We start from the raw sequence: 25,038 nt of genomic DNA, 5'->3' as shown, positions 1-25,038 counted from the left end.
GGATCAGACCTATAAATACAGAGAATAAACTAATGGTTGCCAGAGGGGCTGGGCAAACTGGGTGTAGGGGGAGTGGGAGGTATGGGCTTTCAGTCATAGAACAAATAAGTCATGGGAATAAAAGGTACAGCATAAGGAATACAGTTGATGGTTTTTTTAAATGTTTTTTTATTATATTCTGTTAGTCACCATACAGTCGATGATATTGTAATAACATTGTATGCTGACCGGTGGCAGCTACACTTGTGGTGAACACAGCATAATGTATAAACTGGTCAAATCGCTATGTTGTACACCTGAAACTAATGTAGCATTGTGAGTGAACTATACTCAAATAAAAAAAATAATAAACTTCAGGATAAAAACTTCAGGATAAATAAATTCAATTTAAAAAGTGTCTAGGGGCGCCTGAGTGGCACAGCGGTTAAGCGTCTGCCTTCGGCTCAGGGCGTGATCCCGGCGTTGTGGGATCGAGCCCCACATCAGGCTCTTCCGCTGGGAGCCTGCTTCTTCCTCTCCCATTCTCCCTGCTTGTGTTCCCTCTCTCGCTGGCTGTCCCTATCTCTGTCGAATAAATAAAATCTTTAAAAAAACTAAAATAAAATAAAAAGTGTCTAAAAACATCTAACAGACCACAGAGTATCGTTAAGTGCAGATATTTAAAAAGATATTATCAGCCCCCAGCTTGAAAAATCAATAATGGAAACCAATAATGGAATTTCATGATTTATAGCATCCTTTGCCAAGCATTTCAAAATCATTTGTATAGAATTATATACTAGTCTTTATTTCCAGAAAGGAAAAAAAAGTCAAGCATTCATATCCCCCAGTCCTCAGGTTCCTGTACAGAGAATGTAAAACCCAAATAGATTGATGACCAAAGACAGCGTCAGGAGTTGGTGGCCAAGGCAGGAAGGGAACCCGGACTGATGACTGATCTTACTCTTCTTCTGATTTTGTTTTTTTCTTCAGAATAAGAAATTATTTCAAATTTAGATTATTGTTTTTTTCTACTTTTCTCTCATATATCTTCTGAAGTAATAGGCCACATATATTTCCCAGAGTATATAAACCAATATTTAAATCGGCTAATATATCCATGTAGAGAAAAAAAAATCTTACTTCTGGGCTTGTATGACAGCACATGCTTCACAGGAGGGCCTATGACCTCCTGAAATTACATCCTTTCCTCATTAGTAAAACCTGATGCCAAAGGTACTAGAAGAGATGAACCTTTGCGACCGGAGTGGGTTACCTTACTCTAATCTGTTTGCTCCTGTGTCCACATGGGTTTTATCCCAGAGTGTTAGAAAGAGAGAAAAACAACAACAAACTAGCAAGAGATTGTCTATGCACTCACATCAAGGTGTTCTAACAATGAATTTTTAGATTAGCAATCTGTTTATAAAAAGCCTATTAGTGTCTAATGATACTCAATGTAAAGCAGTGCTTCTCAACAGGGGACAAGGGACACTGTGAGGCACTGTTCCCAAACAGATATTTGTCAACATCTGAAGACCTTTCTGGTGGTCACAATACGGGGAGGAGGGTGCAGGGAATGCTACCAACATTTAGTGTGGAGAGGACAGGACGCTGCTAACCGTCTCACAGTGCACAAGACAGTTTCCCGCAACAAAGAATTATCTGGTCAAAATGTCAATAGTGCCAAGGTTGTGAAGCCTGGGCATAAAGAAGGCCTAAGAAAGAAAAGAAAAAGACTAAACTTCTAAATTGTGCTAAATATGCATATCAACTTTTCATCTGAAGTGCTTTTCTCCTGAGTATTCCCAAACTTGAACTAAGCACCGTCCAGTCATCAGAGGCTCCTCCAAGGTGGCAGGTCTGGTCAACACCCAACTTTGCATTTTGAAAAACAATGGCAGAATCACTTCATCGACTTGGCTAAAACTGGTAGCCATCAGGGTAGAAAAGACCCATCAGAATTCAGTACTTGGGATTCTGGTATGTAGCAGACACCATAAACCAAAGCTGCCACGTAGCACGTGTCTCTCATTGCAACGTCATTTTTAGCCTCATGGTTAATAGAAAAGAAGACCAAATATTAAAAACTTCAAAGGCTACTAATTTTTTTAAATTAATTTTATGCAATTGTAATTTTGTTTCTTTTAATTCAAAAAAATCATTTCCTAACTGTCTGGTATATGGCAGGCACCTGCTAGGCAATAAAGAATGAGTAAGACAATAGCCCCGTATTTCCAGTGAGCTCCTGATTTTTAAGACTCAAAAGAAGGCAGGAAGCGATCAGTTGTAAGAGCGTGCAATATAGATACAATAGAAATATGCTCAGGGTGCTAAGAACAGAGAAAGGAGCATTTAAATCAGCTGGTGTATCAGTAAGTTTGCCAGAGGGACAATGTCTAAGCAGTCCTGAAGGACGAATAAGGATTAGGCAGGTGGGATAATGGGAAGAAAGTGCCGGGCAGAGAGAACTGTGCATCAAGGTAGGGAGGTGTGAAAGAACTGGGGTCACTAGGGAATCCAGGAGACAATGAAGGCAGAATCCTCCATCTCTGTGGAGCAATGGTGGACGAAGACCCTGGAAGAGAAAGAAGAGGCCAAGCCCTGAAGGGCATAGCAGACGTGACTGTGTGCCACGGGGAGCTTTTGAAGGACTTTAAGAACGCCAACATCATGCTTATATTTTCAGAAAGAAAAATATTGCACCAGTGTGGAGGATGACCCAAAGGGAAACAAAAATGGAGAGAAGGCAATGGAGTCAAAAGATAATTTAGGAAGTAGAATTGACAGGAATTGGCTGAATCTAGAATGACTCAGTTTTTGGCTAAAGACACGGGTGGACAGTGCTACCCCCAACTAAACAGAAACAGAGCCAGAGGAAGTTTGGCAGAACGAGATGTTGAGTTCAGTTTGGGATGTAAGCTCTGTGACAGTAGGAGTCTTCTCTTTTGTTCAGTGCTGTGGCTCTCTGCACCTACTGCAGGACGCCTGGCTGAGAGTAGGCACCATGACACACCTGAATAAACAATGGCATTTGTGGATTCTGAGGTACCTAGGGAATACTCGGATGACTTTTTACTAAGAATTTTTCTACATAGCTCTGAAACTGAAGGGAAAGTTCTGAACATATAATTAAATAATGCAAAAGTAGAACCATGCCAATAACTTAAGAAATAGTGACTATTAGAGGAATGAGGAAATGGAATAGAAGACCACAGGCCAAAAAAAAGAGTGAGAAGCAATGACCGCACAGAGGGGAATGTTATCATAGAAGCCCCAAAAAGCAAGTATTGAGGAGAAAAGCGTCACCATTATGCAGTGCCAAGGAAGTGACACAAGTATATATAGGACGTCCGGCAAGCCTAAAAACCTAGCTGTTATCACTTTACTGTATTGTAACAGAATCTCAACAACCCATTTAGCGTGTATAGTAACTGACATTTCCAAACTTTATGACCACTCTGTAGAAATGTTGAAGTCAGTCTTCGCAAGAATGGGCTTCAAGGAGGCAACGTCTTGAGACAGATGGGGTAAGAAATAAATGGAGCATGAGAAAGTACAAACATGAAGCCCGTGTTATTTGCTCACAGTGTTTTGCTAGGAAGGAAGGAGAGAACCAGGGTCGAAGAAAGGGCCATGAGGACCTCAAGGAAGGTGTGTGGTGTTGTAGTTGTGGTGCATCGGCGAGTGCTCTGCGCGCTAGCTCGGCGGCCAGGCGGTGTGTACTTACTCATTCTTCACAAAGGCGTGCTTGTTGATGGTCTCCACCACATCCCTGAAGAGAATTTTTGAAGTCAGAGTATAACCGTGGTGGACCACTGGCTCTCCATCTGGGCCATCCCAACAGTCAACTGCCAAACACAGAACGCCACGTCAACAACACAAAGCTTCTGGTGTTTGCTAATATTTCTGGAACTATCAGACAAACATCATTTTACATTTATTATTTGAGATTATACATGTTATGATCATGACAAAGATACCAGACAGAGAGATGGGTGTTCTGGCGTATTTATCAGAATCACGAATTAAGGTTAATAACAATTCGTTTCTGAGCACTTATAGTTAACAAAGATGTCATATTCATAAGCAACCTACCGTTTACCAAGAACACTCATTAGAAGTCAATCTAAATCCACTCAAGTATGCCCAAGGATAGTGATACTTCTTCTTAACAGGATGTTTCTCTAATTTCACCTCTTCATTTTCAGTTTACTAAAGTCTTTTAGTAAATTGCAGTGACCCTCTCAAATCAGTATCAGAGTTCATCGTTACTGTTCACTTAAACTCATTATGTTTCTATTACATTCTCACTTTATTAATTTTACAGTAGCTATAAAATAACACTGACTTCCTAAGTTCAAATCCTCAGGCCCTGCCAAGATTGATGTGAACACAGGCAAACGATTCAATCATTTAAAGCCTCGCTTTCCCCATTGTTAAAAGGAGGCAATGTCGCATTTGCATCGTAAGTTTGAGTGATGACTACGTAAAGCTGCTTACGATACTGCATGGTACAGAGCAATTGTGACTGTTACTGATAATACTGATACGGCTATACGTATACACAGCCTCACTGGCTCCCAGCTGGAGAAAGACAACCACCACCGTGCACGCTGACTTAGGTTTGCCTCCCTTGTTTTCCACTTGACCCCCAGACTGGTTTCTCAAAACAGTGCTTTCACCATGTTCCTTTGCTCAAAAGTCTACTCAGCGTATAACACAGCATGGACTCAGTAGATATATGCTGAATTTATTAATATCCCACAGCAGCTCCTGCCTGCTTAACCCCAAGATCTCTTCCTCTTGTGCTAGAGACTGGCTAGCAGTTCACTCAGCCTGTATCCACATTCGCCCTAGCACACAGCTGGACTACACTGCCCGGCCTTCCCTTGCAGGGGGATGCGGCCATTGAAATGTGGGTAGAAATTATGTGCACCACTTCCAGGTCTGGTCTGTGAAAACTTTCCCTACACAGTCATCCATGCTCTCTCTTCTTTTGCTATCACTGCAGAAGACATGTGCTGGAGATGGCATGAGCCCAGACCCCTAAATCATTGCTTGAAAGATTCACCTATTAGGGACACCTATTTTGGACTTTACATAAGCAAGACATAAATTTCAGTTGTTTTGAGGCACAGAGATTTACGTTTAACTCTTAAAGGAGCTACTGTTGCCTAAATACCCTAGATTCCATCTGACAAGTCAACCGTATTTTCCCCTACACCGTACACTCACAGACATGTTCTTCCATTACACAAGTTTCCTCACATACCTCCGTGACTGTGCTTCTTTCTTTTAAGGGCAACCAAAATGCCCTCTTTCACTTTCCGTATCTAAATCCCAACCAAGCCAAAGCTAGGATCCCCCATAGAACCTTGCCAGCTCTCATGACATTGCCCTTCCATATAGCATAGTCAGGCAACTCTGCTTGCCAGAGCTGAGACAAGCCAAAACTCTAGATCTTACTGCTATGAATTCTCCCAATTGTTAAATATTGGCAATTAATCCATTTTTAAAATCACAATACTGAGCCAAATATTCAGCAGGCTGGATTTGGCTAACGGAATGCCCGTTAAAACTTTGACTTTTAATTAGGGCCAGACAGTTCATGACCACACCCATTCTTTATTTTAGTAGAACCTTCCTCACAGGGGCGCCTGGGTGGCACAGTCGTTAAGCGTCTGCCTTCAGCTCAGGGCGTGATCCTGGGGTCCTGGGATGGAGCCCCACATCGGGCTCCCTCCTCCACTGGGAGCCTGCTTCTTCCTCTCCCACTCCCCCTGCTTGTGTTCCCTCTCTCCTGGCTATCTCTCTCTCTGTCAAATAAATAAATAAAATGTTTAAAAAAAAAAAAAGAACCTTCCTCATACATGTGCTTTGTATATTACATCAGGACATGATATCTCCATTTTCTTCTAAAACTTTAAAACTGTGCACCATAACCATAATAGGATTTGATGGTTAATTTAATGTGTCAGCCAGGCTAGGCTACAATGCCCAGTTATTTGATCAAACACCAGTGTAGATGTTGCTGTAAAGATATTATTTTAGGTGTGATTAACATTTACATCAGTAGGCTTTGGGTAAAGTAGATTACTCTCCATAAAGTGGGTGGGCTTCATCAATCAGTTGAGGGCCTTAAGCCGAAAGACTTCCATTTCCTGAAGAAGGAATTCTCCTCAAGCCTGTAACATCAATTCCCACCTAAGGTTCCAACCCGCTGGCCTGCTATACATATTTCAGACCAGCAAATCCCCATGATCATGTAAGCGAATTTCTTAAAATTGACCGATTTTTCTTTCTCTCTCTCATGTGTATGAGAGAGATCCTATTAGTTCTGTTCCCAAATAGAGTTACCTATATTACAATCAAACACCGGCTGTTAAATTGTCCTTAGGGGAAAAAATGGAAAAGGTAAAAGGAGAAAAAAAACTTTCAAGGTTAATACCACAGGAATACAGGAAACAAACTTTAAGAACAAAGATGCTGTAAAGATCGAAGGTTTTGGGATACTAGCACAAAGAGTTGCAGTGTTCCTTTGGGCCTACAAATGAGGTCAAACCTATCAAAGACATTTTTTTTTTTAAAGATTTTATTTATTTATTTGACAGAGATAGAGACAGCCAGCGAGAGAGGGAACACAAGCAGGGGGAGTGGGAGAGGAAGAAGCAGGCTCATAGTGGAGGAGCCTGACGTGGGGCTCGATCTCATAACGCCGGGATCACGCCCTGAGCCGAAGGCAGACACTTAACCGCTGTGCCACCCAGGCGCCCCCTCAAAGACATTTTCTAAGAAGAGGAGCTCCATCCATCTTTTGACGTGTACTTGACATTCTTTAATTTGTCTTCGGATAGAAGAATGTTAAGAAGGAACACGTGTTTCAAAAGTATATCATTTGGATAATTTAGACCCCGATGAGCCCCCTTGTGGAGGAAAAAGGGCATACCAGGTTTCACATAAATGAACTCACATCTCGCAAAAAGAACGGCCGCTGACAAGGCAATGCCATGCCTGTTTCGTTACCGTGTATACATAAAAGTAGCTCTTAAAGCTACATTGGCCGTGAAAGAAGGTGCTCTTTTGCTAACACTTATAACAGCGGCAGAATATCTGTGGTCGAGGATGGTTCTTCTAATGCTCACTTTTTAAATCTATTTCATCACCTGTCTGCTAAACGAGGATAACAACACTCCCAAATGGTACCTGGCATCCTAACACGTGGCCATCAGAGCCAAGTTCAAATAGCAGTGAAGGTTCCTGTAAGAGCTCATGCTGTAATGGGGATGCTGGCAAGACGGAAATCCTCTAACCAATTCCCCTAGCCACAAAATTACCAAGGGCCCGTTTTTCAATCACATCACATATTAGAAGCCCCCGAAAGCACTCTGACAAAGAGCTGGTCAGTTCTGCAGGCTAGCCAAGCAGCTAATATGACCACTTTTCATAATGGAACTTAAAAGCGTTCCATCCTGATAGCGCTCCCAGAGATAACAGGAAAGGTTGTAAACTGATTATAGCAGTGATGCGACATCAGTTCCATAATGAGGGTGAAAATCTCCTGGACAGAACATCCATATTTATTAGGCAACTTGGGCTGAAAATCAAGGGAATGAAAGGCCATGTAAAAAACGTTATTCAGTTGATTTGCTGACAAGCCCGCTTCACCAAAAAAGACTTATTAGTCTTCCCCAAGACACTATATGTATGCTGACCAAGGACGTCCCTACAGCTGAGCTAATGGAGATGGAAGACACAATATTATCAAACTAGAAGCTCAGAAGTGGAGAGATCCTTCAGGTCACACTACCGTGAAGACCCCGTCCAGAACCATTACTCTCTACCTCTAAGTGCTGTGCTTGGCAAAAGCTGCTTCCCACAAATACCTGTGGGACCTGAAATTTCCAACCCTCGACTTGCTACGTCCTATAAATCAGGTTCTTTAAATCCTAGCTATGGCAATTTAAGAGTAAGAACAACTTGATCCAGACCCAAGGTAGATGACATAGCACTGGGTCTATATACACTGGTCTCACAGGCCCAAGCTTCAGCTGTGAGCTCAGATCTTCCAAGCACGGGGCTGACGGAAGTTGTTAGGAGAGCACAAAAGATCATGTCATCACATTCTCAGTCCTCAGGAACACCTGAATATTTAGATGGTAGTCCTAATCTTAAACCCAGCCAATTCTTTCTTTTAAAGCCAAACTTTCTCTAGCCTTCCTTATGTGACCAGATGGCCCTCCGTTGATCCCTCCTAGGGCTGGTCATGCCATTCAATGCTTGCTCCTCCAGAAAGCACATCAACTTCCCAGAGAACAGTGGAGTAGAAGAGTCAAATCAACCTGAGTTCAAATATCTGGTCCCAAGCTTCCCAGCTGCGGGAACTTGAGCCACTTCACCCACTCCAAGTTGGGGTGTCCTCTTGAGGAGGCTATTCTCTCCCCCTTAATGTTGTAAGAATCAAGTGAGAATGTAGGAAAGCACTCAGTCAGGACCTAACTCACAAAAGGGGCTGAAATCATAGTAGTTCCCCTGTTCCTTCCTACAGTGCATTCAAAACCAAAGTGATAACCATAATTTGGAGCAAGAAATACCTCCTGGACAAAGCCGACCAAGTCCCTCAGATAAATATAATTCTCCTCCTCCACAAAAACCTTCCAGAAATAGTAGTTTGACTTTCAATGCCCACTTATAGATTATTCCAATAGTAATAATTTGAAGTAAGTCAAATAATAGGGGAGGAATTTGCTGATACAAGCTGGTGAGGGATGTATTGGAGAGATTGCATGTCCTTAAAGTTACCCCAGAGCTGTACATATTCTCAGTTGGTGTGAAGATCTGGAGCAAGGTAGGCTTCTAGAAAAGGAGAGCCAAGTAGCTTCTTTCTATTACTTTGGTGACTGGCAGTTAGGAAGAAAGAAGGGAGACACAAGAGAAGGCCCATGTTCAATATCACCTACTGCACACAATTTCTAAAAGCTCTCATTTTAAAATTGAAAGATTAAAAGTCATCTGTACCTTAAAAAAATTATTTGTACCTTGCTATAAATTGTCTTAATCAGATGACTTTCCTTCTTAATACCCCAAAGCTGGAAGATTAGACGTTCTGATTCAGTATAAGGAGCTGATCATGGGAACATGGTTAGGCTTGGGTAGGACACTGATTTTGGAGAGCAAAACCAAAAAAGAGAAGACTGGGTACCTGAAGGACCTGAAAAGCAAAAGAAATACCGCACAGGACATGGCAGTTAACAAAACTGCAAAACGGTCTAGAGTTAACGATCATGTCACGGAGTCATTACAAGTCATTTTCCATACTTGGCCTCCAAGGACATGTCACCATTTAAAATGACAGGCAACCACCACTGTGAATCCAATGAGGGTGTGTGCCCAGGGAACCTCTTTGCGTGTCACACATGTAAACTTCTTCAGTGCTGAATGAACAAGGGGTTGAATAACGGCTGAGAGCAGAATGTCATCTCGAGACCTTCTAAAAGGTTTTTCTTTATGTTAATATTTTATAAGCATCTTCATTACTCAGTTGCTTAAGCTACTCAATTGTCAGTCACTCATGTCAGCAGGTGTTCTCTGCACCAACTGCAAAAATGCCATGTTTTAAAGCATAAATTTCCAGAACACTAAATTTGTAGTGGTTCTAATTGTTTTGTATGTAGACACTTTTTAATGCCTGTCCAGTTTTGAAATGTTAATTGACCCTTAGAACATGCCAGAAACTATCTGACAAAGACCTATCCAGTTACATGTCTTATCACCCTACTGCTTTATTCATTTCTACCACCCCAAGAACCTTTTCCACTGCTAACCCCCAGCACATCCCCACCAAAAAGTGATTCCCCTTTGCTCCATGGAATCGCCATTCCATCACAAACTCCCTTTTATCATCAGACTCTTCTTGGAGTTCTCCGTCAACCTCCTTACCTTGATTAACAATCAGCTTGCCTTGGAGGACACTACCTTTCTCCACTGATGATTTTTTGTATAAATCACAGACCAGGAGGCATGCTCTAGGCCTTTATTGCTACTTTTAAATAATTGTTCTCCTATATTGATTAAAAAAAAAAAATCTCCCGACTTTTGAACCTCATTTTATCCAACTCTACCTTTCTGGCATCTTCCAAGCCTTTCCTATAGTATTCTTTTTACACTTAAGTATCTGGCTTACAGTTTTTAATCTCCAACTTTTTTTTTTTAAGATTTTATTTATTTATTTGACAGAGAGAGACAGCCAGCAAGAGAGGGAACACAAGCAGGGGGAGTGGGAGAGGAAGAAGCAGGCTCCCAGCGGAGGAGCCCGATGTGGGGCTCGATCCCAGGACTCTGGGATCACGCCCTGAGCCGAAGGCAGATGCTTAATGACGAAGCCACCCAGACACCCCCTTAATCTCCACCTTTTAATCTTTGAAACTTTTAACAATGAATCTACCTGTCAACATCCTTTGTGAGTTAAAAAGTCCATGTGGGCGATTTACTCAATGTCTTAGTTTTCACCTTCCAATGCTAACAATCTCATCTCCACTCTTCATTCATGCTCACCCATGACACACCCTGGATACAGTCATCATCTGTAACTACATCCAAAATCTCTGTCATAACAATTCTCTGTTCTTATTTTTTGTATGTGTGACGACAACTTTCTCCATCTTTCTGTCTCTTGGAGTCTTACCTCATTCTGTAGCCCCTTATTCACTTCTTTTCCTTTCTAAGACGCATGGACCTACTGACTAATTACTTTGAAGAGCTCTCACCAACACCCGGATGATATTTTTATACGACCTAGAAATTTAGAGGCTTGGATCAATTTTATAATCTATCTTTACTGCTCCTATATCTAATCTCCTCAGAATGGGATGGGAGGAGTCTAAGCATGCAGATTTTGTGTAACAAAAGGATGGTTTTAAGACTGTTTTTGATATTCACTAGAACTTCCCCAGTTTATCTTGTCAACTCCTTTCCCACTGCTTGTTGACCTTAAGCCCCCAAGCCAACTTCCACCCACTTTACACTTAGCGGATGATGATGATGCTCTCTTACCAGAGAAAGGAGAGGCTATCGGGCTTGAACCCTTTCAAAATCTCGGCCCCCATATCCCATCTAAAAACGGAAACTGTGTTCTCATTTCCTCTTCTTCCAAGTCTCAAAACCTCCTCAAACTGTATCACCTAGTTTTCTTTGAATGCAGAAAAGTGCCAAGTGACTAACCCACAGCAGCTACCCCCAACTTCCCACTAGCATGTATGTCACCAAAACTATCTATCAAAAGACACCATAACCTTCCAGCTGTCATATGCAACCAGATTGGATAATTAGTATTTGCCTTAATTTACTTTTCTGTTGCAGGGGACATTTTTGACCATTTCATCCCTTAGGTCCCAGTGACCATTTTTTGTTAGTCCTCGTTGGTTCCCCTTTGCTCTTCCTACATCTAACTGCTGGATCGCTTAAGTTATCAGGCCTCATTCTCTTGTCCACTCCTCTCTGTGGGTGATCTTGTACACTTTCAAGACTTTAACTATTATATACAAAAGTCAGAACTATGGAATCTTTATCTTGCCTGGATCTTTCCATTTTGTTCCGATATTATTATCCAACTGGCTGACAAAAATGTCCACGTGAACGTTACAAAGTGACGATAAACTCAACTGATGGAAAACTGAACTCATGAATGCTGTTTTTTCCAGATTCCCCACAGTATGTGGTGGCACCATTCACTCATTACAGCTCTCACCCTCATTCCCTACATTCTTTACTTCTTGCAGCAGGTCCTGTTGAGCTGACTTCTTTAATATCGATGAAATCATCTCTCCTCCTCACTTAGTCCAAGTTTTTATAACTCTTCCTTTGAATCATGGTTAATAGCCTTCCCACCATTCTCTTTGCTCTATCTAGCTTCACCCTTGTTTCCCTACACAAACACATATTCTAAAAAAAATTGTCCTCCTACATGGTGACCCAAGTGATCTTTCTAAACTACAAGTCTGGTCATATCACTATATGTGTAAGACCCTTCATTGGACCCTTGTTACCAAAGGCTAGAAGTAGAATTCCTCAAACCCTTTAACCCTTTATGACTGACCCAAGTTTACCTTCCCAGCCTACCTATTTCTTTTCTTTAATAATTTTTTATTATGTTATGTTAGTCACCATACAGTACATCCTTAGTTTTTGATGTAGTGTTCCATGATTCACTATTTGCGTATAACACCCAGTGCTCCATGCGATACGTGCCCTCCTTAATACCCATCACCGGCCTATCCCACTCCCCCCCCCCGCCGAAGCCCTCAGTTTGTTTCCCAGAGTCCATAGTCTCTCGTGGTTCGATCCCCCTTCTGTTTACCTCTCCTTCATTCTTCCTTTCCTTCTCCTACCGATCTCCTTGCTATTTCTTATGTTCCATAAATGAGTGAAACCATATGATAATTGTCTCTCTCTGCTTGACTTATTTCACTTAGCATAATCTCCTCCAGTCCCGTCCACCAACCTACCTATTTCTCATTGAATTTTATCTCACACCTTACTCTTCATACGACCACTTCTTCACCATGTATATGATTGGCCTGGTGGAACTCTCACACAGCACTACTGTTTTTAATGGCCACCCATTCTGCTAGACTGTCAGCTCCTGAAGACAGAAACCTGTACCTATGTCCTCACAATCAAGATCCCACTAGAAATTTAACAAATGTTATTCATTGAGAGATCATGAGGTATCTTGAAAGCAAAGAGTTGTCCTGAACTACTTTTGCCATTGTTGAATCAAAAATATCTTTCCAGGAAAACTTTCATTTTCATCACAATTTTTCAGCAACTGCAGGTGTGCTTCCTAACTTCTGGTTCATCTCTCTTGCCCTCCCGACTGGACATTAAGGAGGAGCCAGAGAGCACGGCAAGTTAAGAATGACTCTACAATGAGCAGAAAAATGGTTCTGGTTCACGTGAGTGCATATTTCAGGGCTCCACTGTTTATACTAGACTTGACTGACTGACTCAAGGACACGTTCACCAACACGCAGCGGAGCTCAGGCAAAGCACGAACCTTCTACGCAGCGGCATCCCTCCTGTAGCACCCGGGCGTACATGTCCACTTTGGACTGAGAAAGGAGCTGGTCCCCGGTCAGGTACGTGTTGTGAGAGGAGGCGATGTAGTAGTTGCACAGGGGCTGATCCATGTCCTGGTACACTTCATGGTGCAGGGGGTTAAATATGTCACAAGCAGGACTACGCATGAAGTTCGTGAACCCTGTGGAAGAAAGAGAGAGTGAAGCACTATAGCTTTCAAGGCATATGTACTTAATCGACCCCACCAGGGACAACAGAGATCAAAGCACGGTCACAGCGCTTAGCTTATTTACACTCAGGACAGCTACTGGGAGGAGTACTAAGGCAACGAGATTTGCTTCAGGTCAAATAGTGTCAAAACTGAAATATGACTGGGGAATAGCAGTTTAAACATAACGTACAGAAAAATAAGTTGACCTTTCAAGAATTTTGATTGATTGAGTCCTTGGGAAAGGGCTTACTGCAAAGCCATTCAGTAACTACTGAACTCGAGCCATGATTATGTAGCACGATCTAATGGGGGGCTGGTGCAGTGTTAAAGCCATAGTGACACAAAGTGCTAAGCTGATCAACCAGCAATCTGGTAAGTTTTTAATTTAAAAAACAGTATTGTTAGTGCCATAGTTGAGGTAGCTGGTCAAAAGTTAGGCACAGCCTAAATTCAGAGTGTGACTATTTGACCATGACATTGGTTTGGGAAGATGCTGCTAACAGCTGGGAACTTGTTATGACTTTAAAATAGTGCTTAAAGATGATGCAGAAATACAGAGAACAAACTGACAGTTGCCAGAGGGGGAGGTGTGGGGAGATGGGTAAAATGGGTGCAGAGGAGACGGAGGTACAGGCTTCCATTTCTGGAATGAACAAGTCACAGGAATACAAGGCTCAGCATAAGAAATATACTCATGATATTGTAATAGTGACAGAACAAGACAGACAGAGACTATACTTGTAGTGAGTACAGCCTAATATACAAACTTGTCAAATCACTGGTTTCGGGTGTAAGGTGTACACCCGAAACTAATTTAACATTGTGCATCAGCTATACTCAAATAAACAAACACATATTATGTAGAAAACCCTATCAATTTTCTACAGTTCTTCAAAACATAATACCTGGGGAGAAGAGGCATTCACTAATATATGAATAAATACAGGACTGATCCACAAGTACCTAAGTGGAATTATCAGGGTAAATTGTTTTAAGTCCTCAAGAATTACGTGGGTAAACCTGTGTCTGTAAATATCCTCTAAGACTCTGAAGAATTTCTTCATGCCTATCCTATGTCCATATGTAGAAATCATGTTTAATTCCATTTTCGGGGGCCCTGCCGAGGAAAACATTCATTTCTTAGTAAAGAAAAGGCCCAAATTAGTTTATCTTCTCTAGTTGTTTTAAAAATGGTTCTTAATGATATAAGTCTTAAATTATTCCTCTCTTCTAATTTTCCTCCACCCCAGGAAGTAAACTGGTGGTATCAAAACCCTCTTGTCCACACTGAGCCTGAAAGCAGGGTGGAACAGAAGACCAACAATCTAAAATAGTAAGATAAAGCATGGCTTTGGACGCTCTTGAGGGCAATGGGGTGCCCCAGTGGTCTTTCATTAAGATTGTTGGTTCTGCCTGGGACTTGATCTCCTATTGGGTAGCAGCCTGCAGTTTATTTTCCCACATATTTTAAATACATATAACTTATACATACAGGTAGCTATATTCACATTTATGTGTAAGATCCTAGAGGCTAGACTCTGAGTATATAACTGTGGGCAAATTACTTAATTTCTTTGAGAGCCTCACTTTGCTCAACTATGTAATGAAATGAAACAAAATTTGTAGTTCCAACAACCTCTCCATTGCCACCAACTAGGTAAAACAAGTTCATTGTCAATATTTTTAAAGAAACGTGTACTTTCACATCGCTAGTGTCATAGATTAGTTATTTTAGGCCAAATTTCTTTTTTATTTTATTTTTTTTAAGATTTTATTTACTTGTTTGACAGAGAGACAGCGAGAGAGGGAACACAAGCAAAGGGAATGTGAGAGGGAGAAGCAGGCTTCCCGCCAAGAAGGGAGCCCGATGTGGGGCTCGATCCCAGGACCCTGGGGTCATGATCTGAGCCGAAGGCAGACGCTTAACAGCTGAGCCACCCAGGTGGCCCCAAATTTCCTTTTTTTAAATTACCATGTTGGAGTTTTCCCAAAATTAGCCATTTGAGAAAAGTCCAAATATTTCTTGACATCTATCATACATATGGTGGGATAGAGTTGACTTGCTTGGAGTGGAAAATGCATATCATCATTACAAAAGTAAGAGAAATAGCAAGATCATGGCACCTGTTTTGTAGGAAAATATGCTATATTGTGAGTTTTATTTGAATTATCTGTAACGCATAAATATCTCCTGATTTCTTTTTCTAAAAATTTTGCTAGAATTTAACTTAGCAAACTGAATTGAGAAATGAGAAATTAAGAATATTAGTTATACTAAGGGAGGCAAACCATAAGAGACTCTTAACTACAGGAAACAAACTGAGGGTTGCTGGAGGGGAGGTAGGTGGGGGGATGGGGTAACTGGGTGATGGGCATTAAGGAGGACATACGACATAATGAGCACTGGGTGTTATATGCAACTGATGAATCACTAAATTTCACCCCTAAAACTAATAATATACCATATGTGAACTTACATGAATTTAAATAAATCTTGAAAGGAAGAAAAAAAAAGAATATTGGTTATTTTACCTTCTATGCCAAGAACATTTTTCGCCTTATTTTCTTCTGAAACTTCAAATTTTCTTACGATGTCAAGACAATAGTCTGTTGTCACATTATTCATCTGAACGAAATAGAACATTAGTTGAACACCTGCAATTTCATGAAATATTTTCCTCTATGCTAAAAGGGCACACTTTTTAAGCATTCCTGATACAGTGCAAAGGGGTTAAATGAGCAGTGTTTGAGATCACTAGTCACAGCAACTTTATCTTTGGAAAATGATCATCTCAATCTTCCCATGATATCTTGCAGATTTAATCAGTGAACACAACCCTTCAAGTACTAGACAAATGTACTCCATGAAGCAAAATTAATAAAGTTAAACCAATAATCAATGCAAATCCACTGCCAAAATCTACTTATTATAAGCTAGTAGCGATCTGCAAATTAATGTTTTCTACATAAACACTAAAATTTGCCAATCAGAAATACAGATAGAAAGATAATGATTCCCTATCAAAACAGAATGCTCTAGGTAAATCCATACATGTGTGTAGATCGATAGATCTTCCTCCTGAATCACAAGAGCAAACTGCCATGATGATTCAAGATCACAAAGGTGAGCAAGAGAAAATAAAACCAAAAAGCTTGGTGAAGTGGGGCGCCTGGGTGGCGCAGTCCTTAAGCGTCTGCCTTCGGCTCAGGGCGTGATCCCGGCATTCTGGGATCGAGCCCCACATCAGGCTCCTCCGCTGGGAGCCTGCTTCTTCCTCTCCCACTCCCCCTGCTTGTGTTCCCTCCCTCTCTCACTGGCTGTCTCTCTCTGTCAAATGAATAAATAAATAATCTTTAAAAAAAATTTTTTTTAAAAAAAAGCTTGGTGAAGCAGCTAGCATAACAAAGAGTTCTGGAGCTAGAGGGCTTGTGTTCAAATCAGCCAGCTTACAGCCTTAACAGTGGCATCTTGAATGAGTCACTTACCTTCTCTGCAGCTATCCTACAAGGGAGTTGTGAGAATTAAATGAGTGACTATCAACATGTGACATCAAAAAGGCAGTGATGCTATTAAGAGCCGCTCTCAAGGTTGCTGCATGAACGTTACATACTTAGTGTCACTGGCAAAAGCAAACTCTTCAGGAATAATTTCTTTAATTAAAGAGTAACATGCAGGATGGGATATTTTGATCAAAATTCCATTGAGCCCCACAGTATAACAGTGACATTTAAAAATACTAATGAATAGTGATAGAGGAAGCTAATCCTACGAGCCAGTATTTCATATTTCAATGCTATTTTTCAAATATTCTATTATCTCTTAGGTTCAATGCTAATGTTTTAGTGAAACCTAATTTTTCTAAACTGTCTATTTAATAGCACTTAAACCTTTTCCAGGGAAACAAAAGCTCTGTGATGCAGCTATTTTTTGCCTGCGTGGAAGAACATAGAATGCTTTTTTCTACCCAGACTAGCTGTGCAATGGCTAATGCATCCGTTGAGTCAATTTTACAATCCTTACTACGTTCAGAGGCTTCTATTGCCAGACAACATCAGAAAATACCATAAAATAAATGAAACCATGCTACCTATAAGAACTCTATTGCCCTACTCAGGCTTTGAGCAAGTCATTAATTTGTCCGCTATATACTAGACAGACTTCACATGTGAAATCTAAAAAACAAATAATTTCTCACAAAATAAAAAGAGCTAAATTGATAACAAAAAAAAAAAAAATTCATGTGCCATGGGAAGCCTGCGTTTACACTGCAATTATTTGGTTTATAAGGCTATTTGTTCAGAGACGTAGGGGCCTTGTCCTGGACTCAGTCTACCAGGAGCCCATGAGATCTAAAAAACAAACAACGAATACTGTCATCCTGGGACAGAGCTAATTGGAGATGAGCAGAGAACATGTTACTAGTTCAAGAGACAAAGCAGAATGTGTTAACAAATAGCATCCTATTTGGGAAGCAATTCAGTAAATTGGTGAAAATATCAGCAGACATTCTAGGAAGCTCACAATTTTCTGGGCACCACATTAAAATAAAGGTGAGGGGCACCTGGCTGGCTCAGTCGGTAGAGCATCTGACTCCTGATCTCAGGGTCATGAATTCAAGCCCCACGCTGGGCATGGAGACTACTTTAAAAAAAAAAAAAAAAGGAAAAAGAAAAAAAAGGGAAGTAATCCATTTTCTATCAAAATTCAAGTATTAAGGATTAACTCGGTGAAATGCAGTAAAATCTCATAATAATGAGAAAGGAAATGAACAACTCATTCAGCTTCCATGCTTCCCCCATCCCCTGGTCTAATTTTAATCTCCCAATAGCAAAATCCTACATTTTACACAACCGAATTTTTCAGACCTAACTTAAAAAGTTATTGTGAGACTTTACTGTGTGAATGAAGGTTCAACATAGGTTAATGCCCTTTATGGTTCTTTTACCCTTTGTTTTGTGACATAGCTAATAAGGGGAAATACAAAACAACTTCTCTCTACTCTACTCCTATTTCTCATGGAGCTCATTTGAAAGTTTTGTTTGCTATCAATTTCTGAGCCACATGCTGTTTCCAACATGGAGGGCTATTCTTTCTATAACAGACAACCGATGCTAAGAGAGCTTTCAAAAACCTGAAGATAATAATGATTCTTTACCTTTATATAATGCAGTCAGTGCTGTGCAGTTCATAAAGAGCCTTTACGCACAAAATCTTAAATAATTCTTACAACAGTCTTGTAAACTTGGGATTTTAATCCCCATTTTAAAATATGAAAATTTATGCTAGGAAAGGTTCACTATGTCAAAGTCACAAAACCAATAGAAAGCAGGACCAAGGATCGGATTTCAACCTTCTGGCTTCAAATCCAAAGTCTTTTCTATTGTCTGGGAGTTTTTCTTTATTTGTACTGAAAAATTGAAATGTGTACTTTCAAAACCGATTGTTTTTTCAATATAGCTGAAATTCCAAAATCTTAACTTCTTAACTTTTGAGATGTTTTAGGCTCTCAAGTTAGTTATTATAGTTTGACTTCGTTGATTATTCCAGGCTGGACTCCATTCTCTTTTCCTTGTTTGCTATAATACTTAATCTCATCCAAAAAAGACTATGTGGCCCTCATATTAAAGGTCAAAGGATTGACTTCAGTGGACTAGTTGTAGAAATCAAAGTCATAGATTTCTATATAACATACTACTATTCTGATATTAACTTTTTATCCCCAGACTTCTTGTAAGGTATCTGGCAAAGCTTTGACAGTGAGGGAGAATTTCAAAACAAAGTCAGAAGTAAATAATCATATTTCTTATAGCTATGACTCCCACAGCACACCAAACACAAAAATCATAATATAATTCGCAGAGAATTTTAATATTGCTAAACTCTTTTCAATTTGTTTTTATCAAAGTAATATATTCATAATTAAATAAGTCAAAACTAAGATGCTTATGATTGAAAGCAGAATTCCCCCTTCTTTTTTTTTTTTAAGATTTTATTTATTTATTTGACACAGGGTGAGACAGCCAGCAAGAGAGGGAACACAAGCAGGGGGAGTGGGAGAGGAAGAAGCCGGCCCCCAGAGGAGGAGCCCAATGCGGGGCTTGATCCCAGGACCCCGGGATCACGCCCTGAGCCGAAGGCAGACGCTTAATGACTGAGCCACCCAGGCACCCCAGAATTCCCCCTTCTATACTGAGAACCAAAAAAAAATAATGTCAACATTTCTAGATATTTCCATTGGAAGGAGTCTTTATATTCCTAATTATGTTAATGATGCTATTTTCTGTTTTTATATACTTTAGGCATTATCTCTTGACTTTTTTATTGTGTTAGATAAAGATTTAGCTTCTTTGGGCCCGCAAACTTTCTCCCTCTACCCCGCCACCCAAGATAGCTATATCTTAATTTTTATTAAATTACTATTTAATGTTGAGTTATTCTGATTACACAAATTTTGGACACTGAGTCTATTATATAATGATTGTGTTTCTTATAGAATTTTTTTCCCAATCTGTTAATTTCTGCAATTCCAACCCATTTGGTAAATTTCTAGTATTCCCCTCATAAATTCTTCCTAGTGACTCTAATGTCCTCTCAGTTACCAAAGGCAATAAACCACCCATGAACTCCAATTTTTTTATCTCCTATAAAGGTCCTTCTTCTTCCAGGCTGGTGGGATTCCAGCACTTTATTCAGCTTTTGTTCTGATTTCATCCCTCCATGCTCCTCAGAGAACACTCGGAAAGTAAATTATTTCTTGCATGTGTGTTTTACTCTGCACACACATTCGGTTGACAGATTAGCCAAGTAGAAAATTCTAGGTCAATAGCCATTGTTCCTATGGTTTTGGTTTCCAGAGTTGCTATTGAGAAGTCTGATGCCATCCTGATTCCAATCCTTTGACAGGACCTGTTTTTGCTTGTTAATTGGATCAGTGTTTTTTTTCTCTCTCTTTATGTAAACTTTTAGGGTTTCACTTTATCCTTGGCATTGTGAAATTTCATTATGATTTGTCTCTGTGTGGATCTTTTTGTTTTTCGTTTTTGTTTTTGTTTTGAGAGAGAGTACGCAAGTGAGAGGGGTGGGGGCAGGGGGCAGAGGGCAAGAGGCAAAGTGGGGCAGAGGCGGAGAGAGAGAGAATCTTAGCAGTCTCCCCACTGAGCATGGAGCCTACCCCGGGCTCGAGATCATGACCTGTGCCAAAATCAAGAGTCAGATGCTCAACCCACAAAGCCATCCCCTCTGTGGATATTTTTATATTCACTGCACTTGGCACTCAGTGGCCCTGCCAATCTAGACAGTTCTAACTTTCCATGCTAATCACTTTTTTGTATTATTTATTTTATAATTTCCTCCCTTACATTTTTTCTTATTTTTTTCTGTAACTCAGATTATTCAGAGAGTGGACCTTCTGGATTGAGCCACTAATTTCCTTATCTTTTCTTTCTATTTTCCATTTCTTTGTGTTTGTTCTATTGTATGGGCAATTTTCTCACTATCTTCCAAGCCATTTATTGAATTTAGTTCTCTGCTCTTTTCTTCCTCTGAGCCGTCTTTTCCCAGAGCATATTGCTCTGGCTTTCGTGGCTGCACTCTGATATTAATGGCTGTTTTTAAAATGTTCTTTACCCTGTATTACCTCTATTTCCTCCAAGTTTCTTGATGCTATGTGTTTACCTTGGTCTCTGTATTTCATAGCAGAGGATTTCCTCAAACATGTGTTAGCCTTGCCTTTTTAAAACCCATTTTTAAAATTATTCAAAAATGTTATTTAAAACGAAGTCAGTAATAAATTAGTTGAAAGCTCTGTAATTCCTGAGCAGAGCTGGTTGACAGGTGGGCTTCACTGCAGAATTTCCTGGCTGTACTCTTTCATTAGATGTCTGATATAAATATCTTTGGGTTTGGGGTTTTTTTTTCCCCTGGGTTGCCATATTAGTTTCCTAGGCCTGCTGTTAACAAATTACCACAAACTTAGACATTTATTCTCTCACGGTTCTAGAGACCAGAAGTCCAAACTCCAGGTGTTGGCGGACTCCATTCCCCCTGGAGACGCTGAGGGAGAATCTGCTGTATGTCTCGCTCCTTGAATCCACTGGCTGCTGGCAAACCTTGGCATTCCTGGGCTTGGGGCTTCGTAAGTACAGTCTCTGCCTCCATGGCTGCCTTTTTTTTTTTTTTTAATTTTATTTATTTATTTGACAGAGAGACAGCCAGCGAGAGAGGGAACATAAGCAGGGGGAGTGGGAGGGAAAGAAGCAGGCTCCCAGCGGAGCAGGGAGCCCGATGTGGGGCTCGATCCCAGGACCCTAGGATCACGCCCTGAGCCAAAGCAGACCCTTAATGACTGAGCCACCCAGGCGCCCCTCCATGGCCTTCTTCTGTGTGTCTAGGTTTTCTTTTCTGTCACTTACAAGAGCACTCATCATTGGATGTATGGTCCACCCTAAATTTAGAATGACCTCATCTCAACATCCTTAGCTTAATTACATCTACAAAGACCCTTTTTCCAAATAAGGTCACACTCACAGGTATTGAGAGTTAGGACTTGGGACATATCTTCTGGGCCCACTATCCAACCCACTATGGCTTGTAATATTCTCCTATTTACTACCTGTAATTTCCCCTATATAAACATGGGAGCAGAGTATTAGGAGAGGGTTATGGTTCTCCCACTTCAATACACAAGATGTTCACTTTGTCCTTGAACTCATTACCTATTCCTCTGAAACAAGCCACCCAAAACTTAGAAGCTTAAAACAAAAACCACATTTTTTTTTTAAATCACATTTGTGCAGGATGGCAAGTGGGAGTGGGTTTGGCTGGACAGTTATTTTGCTGTTCTCACCTAGGGGTTATTTAAGTGACTACAGGTACCCAGTCCCCTGACTACAGTACAGTGGTCTAAGATGGCCTCACTCCCATTCCTGTGGTTGGTGCTGGCTGTTGGTCCTGGGCCTCTTTCTCTGAGGAGTCTTTTATCCTCAAAAACACTAGCCCGGTTTCCTCATGTGGTAGTCGCAGAGTCCCGCCACAGGACAAGAGTGGAAAAATCAAGGCTCCCAGAGGTTCCTTGTTCATCATTTCTGCCACAATCTATTAGTCAAACCAAATTCCGAAGCCAGCCCAGATTCAAGGGGCAGGAAAATAGAGTCCACTCCTTGGCGGGAAGAGAAGGAAAGTCACATTAACAAGGGGCACCCACACAGGAATGGGGGAATTCCTGCAGCCATCTTCACAGACCATCTACCACAATCCCCACGTGTCTAGTACTCGGGGTGCCTGAGAGGCCTCAGGCTAGACCCTTCTGAGCCATCCTTCTCCAGTTCTGACTTTCACTGTTATGTCAGGTTGGAGGAGGGATAGTTGCCCTGCTGCAAGAGGTAGGAGAGAGGATCCAGAAGCCCACTGCCAACCAATGCTCGTGTTTGTCACCCCTCCTCATCTCCTATTTTCAAGAGCATCATGTGACTTCCATTCTCAAGCTTTTCTGGGGTTCTCCTGGGTGAATGAAGTTGCTTCGTGTTTCCTGCTCTGTGGGCTTGAATTTCACTGCTCTGGGGTCTCTTTTAGACAGACAAATTTGATCCTTTAGATCAGACAACTTGTTCCTGTCTCCTCACCTGTACACTTTGTCCTTGTAGTTTTACACAGAAGCAAAAAGTCTTTCCTGTATCTTGGGGTAATTTCAGAAGGGACTGGAGGAACATCTCTAAATGAATGGTCCTTCAGTTTTCAACTGAATAAGAAACAATTTACCTCCCCAAACTAGCTACCTCTAACTCATCCTAAAATTCAACCACAAATTTCAAAGCATTTGAATGTATGACTATTTCACAGAAAAAGTCATTTGGGAACTATATTCAAGGCAGCAAAAATATTACAAGACATAATTACTCTGAAAACTCTCTCAATTGCTTTAACTGTGAATAATTAAGTAAATGAAACAGAAACTCAGGAAGGACTCTTAAAGGAATGCTTTTATGATGAGGAAAATGCTTTAAAAAAAAAAAAAGGGGGCGCCTGGGTGGCACAGTGGTTAAGCACCTGCCTTCGGCTCAGGGCGTGATCCCGGCGTTGTGGGATCGAGCCCCACATCAGGCTCCTTCACTGTGAGCCTGCTTCTTCCTCTCCCACTCCCCCTGCTTGTGTTCCCTCTCTCGCTGGCTGTCTCTGTCTCTGTCGAATAAATAAATAAAATCTTAAAAAAAAAAAAAGATAAAGGCACACTGGCACCAAAAGGGGTAGTTATAAACGAAGAAGTGTTATCATTATTTCTCATGGAGAGAGAAGGTTAGAATGACCATGACTCTCACCAAATCATTCTGGATTCAGTAAAGGATAATGAACGGAGATGGCATAAGGGACACTGGTAATTGGATCAGAATAATCAAGGGACTATTTTAGCAGAAAGAATAAAGACACAAAAGGGGTAACTGTTAGAAGCACCAGAGTGAGATAATGCATAGATCTATGTCAGATAAACACAGTAACAATAAGAAGAGGGCCCTCTTGCATGAGATCAGTAAAGCTCTGAAAATTCCCCTGGAATTAACCATCCATACGCATATTTCGGATGAAAGTGCTGCATAAAGAGAAATCGGCTTTTGATTTATCCACGGAGGTGTGGCCTTTGCACTCAGTAAACAGCTAGGTGGTTTTTCAGGCGGCAAGGATGCTTCAGTTGTCCTGCCTTCACTTCCTCTCTCCTCGACCCACAAAAAACAAAAGGATAGGAAGAAAGTAGAGGCTTGTTAAGAAAGGCTGTCAGGGGCACGAGGGAATGAAATCCAATTATCGCTCCTGAACCAAAACTCTGAAAAGCATTGAACACAAAACACATTCCACCCCAGTGTCAGCAAATGGATAGTAAATCTGGAGGAGACGTAGATTGCGTTTTGGCAAACACAGGGGGAACAAATGAAACCAAACACCTCAACCCGACCTGGTACTTTGGAATCACAGACTTGTGGATGTCGGTGATCTTTATTTGTGGTTGCAAGGAAGCCATGAAAGAGAAAGGTCAGCCAGCTGGTTTCTTCCTAACTGGCACTTCTTCATGGATATAAAAGACAGAATTTCCCCTTGCACATCCATGTTTCAAAAATGAAAGACCTAATCAAACAGCAGTTGGACCTGTCAAAGGTATTGATTCAGGTTTCAGAGAGCTTCAATGAAATAAAAATCTGACCCGTGGGCCAATATTTGATTTCACATAATCTTTGACAACATATGTGACCAGCAATGATGTTTTATTTCACAACTGCGGTAAATCTGTAAAAGTTGAATACTCTGGTGTCTACACCAATCTTATGCCATCAGAAACAAACGAATTACTGCCATATGAATCGTCAAATGGCCTCCAATTTGTTCCATTCTGAAAATCCTGTTTTAAAACTCAAAATCCCACGAAACTCTTAACTAAGACTCTCTTGCGACACATTTAGATGGTGCCCAATTTTTCTCTGTCTTAAAGAATGCTGAAATGGACAGCTTTACATCCTTTTTTTTAATGTAGACAATTATTTCCCTAGAATGGACTATAAAAGTTAAACAAATCAGTCGAAGTTTTATAAATTATATAAACTTTGATAATTAAACTGCCCTAAAGAAAGATTATACCATTCCACAACTTCACTGGAAACATAAGAAACGGACATGATGTGTGATAATATATTTTTTTTACCTTTACTGATTTGGTGGGTAAAAAAACAGTCTTTTCATTTTATTTCATATATTTGAATTTCTAATGAAAGGTGAACTTTTCAATAGG

General features: G+C 40.7%; 1 protein-coding gene across 6 annotated transcripts in view; it reads right to left on the bottom strand.

Moving 5' to 3' along the window:
- Positions 1-25,038, bottom strand: part of PLCH1 (phospholipase C eta 1) — a 209,373-nt gene that overhangs the window by 43,374 nt on the left and 140,961 nt on the right. For all 6 annotated transcript variants that reach the window (XM_057316038.1, XM_057316039.1, XM_026497331.4 and 3 more), the window contains exons 7-9: positions 15,800-15,893; positions 13,034-13,237; positions 3,710-3,830 (exon numbers count right to left, since the gene is read on the bottom strand). In XM_057316038.1, coding sequence (XP_057172021.1) covers positions 3,710-3,830; positions 13,034-13,237; positions 15,800-15,893 — 419 coding nt within the window. The remainder of the gene's footprint in view (positions 1-3,709; positions 3,831-13,033; positions 13,238-15,799; positions 15,894-25,038) is intronic.

The sequence above is a fragment of the Ursus arctos genome, unplaced genomic scaffold (assembly GCF_023065955.2).
Source record: "Ursus arctos isolate Adak ecotype North America unplaced genomic scaffold, UrsArc2.0 scaffold_20, whole genome shotgun sequence".
NCBI classification, from domain to species: domain Eukaryota; kingdom Metazoa; phylum Chordata; class Mammalia; order Carnivora; family Ursidae; genus Ursus; species Ursus arctos.
The sequence above is the reverse complement of the archived record's forward strand: the minus strand, read 5'-3'. Positions and strand labels throughout refer to the sequence as shown.